The sequence below is a fragment of the Atta cephalotes genome (assembly GCF_000143395.1).
Source record: "Atta cephalotes unplaced genomic scaffold scaffold00080, whole genome shotgun sequence".
NCBI classification, from domain to species: Eukaryota; Metazoa; Arthropoda; class Insecta; order Hymenoptera; family Formicidae; genus Atta; species Atta cephalotes.
Genome location: NW_012130144.1, coordinates 122,562 through 124,162, shown reverse-complemented (window position 1 = coordinate 124,162; position 1,601 = coordinate 122,562). Strand labels below are relative to the sequence as shown.

The 1,601-nt window shown below is 26.3% G+C and overlaps 1 protein-coding gene across 1 annotated transcript in view; it reads right to left on the bottom strand.

The window, feature by feature from the left end:
* Positions 1-346: 346 nt before the first annotated feature.
* Positions 347-1,601, bottom strand: part of LOC105624477 (cytochrome P450 4C1-like) — a 67,687-nt gene continuing 66,432 nt past the window's right edge. Inside the window, 5 exon segments of the mRNA XM_012205836.1 lie at positions 347-510; positions 577-688; positions 691-764; positions 1,225-1,361; positions 1,363-1,388. Coding sequence (XP_012061226.1) covers positions 347-510; positions 577-688; positions 691-764; positions 1,225-1,361; positions 1,363-1,388 — 513 coding nt within the window.

Below are 1,601 nucleotides of genomic sequence, written 5' to 3'. Positions count from 1 at the left end.
TTTAAGAATAATATATTTGTAGAACGAATTACGCACATTTTTGTTTAGTATTTACATGCAGTAGTATTTATATCCATCCATTGTCTACATATGTATCCGATGATATAATGAACTCATCTCCACTTATGTTTAAATAATTTTTTAAGTTAGTTTCATAGATAAGTTATCTGTATGCATTTTAACATTTAATTATTTTAAAACAAGTTTATATTGTTATTACATAATTTTTTGTAAAACAGGAAAAATACTTCTAATTTATATTTCGATGCAGATACTTATCGCTTTTTAAAAAAAAAAGCGACAAGTATCTGCATAGAAAGAATGATTTGTTATTGTTTTGTTTGTATTAATTTTGCAAAACAGGAACAAATCGTACACGAAGTGAATGAGGATGAACTGTGATATTAATCTGGAATCGAATATCCTTTATATAATCGACGGATTCCAAATAGAAATTATGTATTAAAGAAGCTACCATCATTTTCATTTGCAGCATAGCATATCGTTGGCCTATAATTTAATATTTGTTGCAATTTTTTTATATAAAAGAGTACAGCTTATAAAATCATAGCTTACCGATACAATTACGTGATCCAGCACTGAATGGTATATATGAGTAAGGGTGACGATTTCGGATCCTCTCGGGCAAAAATCTATCAGGATCAAATATCTCTGGATTTGGAAATATCTCCAAAAATTGGGATCTGTGTGGACTCCATTAATATTAATATGCAGGACGGTGCCAGCAGGTATTAAATATGATTCTAAAAAGCATATTTTTAAAAATAAGCATTTATAAAAAAAATATATTTTATAAATAATAATTAAAAACATTATAAGAAAATTTAAATTGAGTATCTCTTTAACGCAGGAATGAGTATTTACAAATTTGTTTAATAAAAAATGTAATAATTATTTTAATTTTCTGAATAATATTGTTTCTTTTTTTAATATTTTATGCTGTTATACATAGTAGTTTTATACTTGGTATGTTTTGGATGAAATATTTTATTTTATTTTGGATATGTAAGTATTATTAATAAAACATAGAAATTTTTGAATTTTTGAAATAGAAATCTTGCATTATTTAGTTCTTATATATCTACAAAGCTACATCTAATAGCAATATTTCCGAAACATTACTTTGCTATCTAAGATATTGAATAATATATTTAAAAATAAAATAAATTTATAAATATAATAAGAGTTTGGTTTAATACGTACGTAATTTTACATCTTCTTCACATACACGTGATATAAAAAATGCGACATTATGCAAGTGCAAAGCTTCTTTTATGCATTTTTCTAAATATGATAATTGATGCAAAAATTTCATAGTTAATTTATTTTCATTCTCTTGCAATATCGACTTCGTTTCTGACACGATCCTGTCACGATCATTAATTATTAAAAGTACGGTTCTTATTTAAATGTATTTATATATGTGTACGAATCAATTGCACATGTGTATATGTGTTTTTTGTTTTGTATACTGATATATAGGAAAGTGAGTTGTGTGCACGCATTACACACGCACGCATTACACACACACACACACACACACACACACACACACACACACACACACACACACACACACA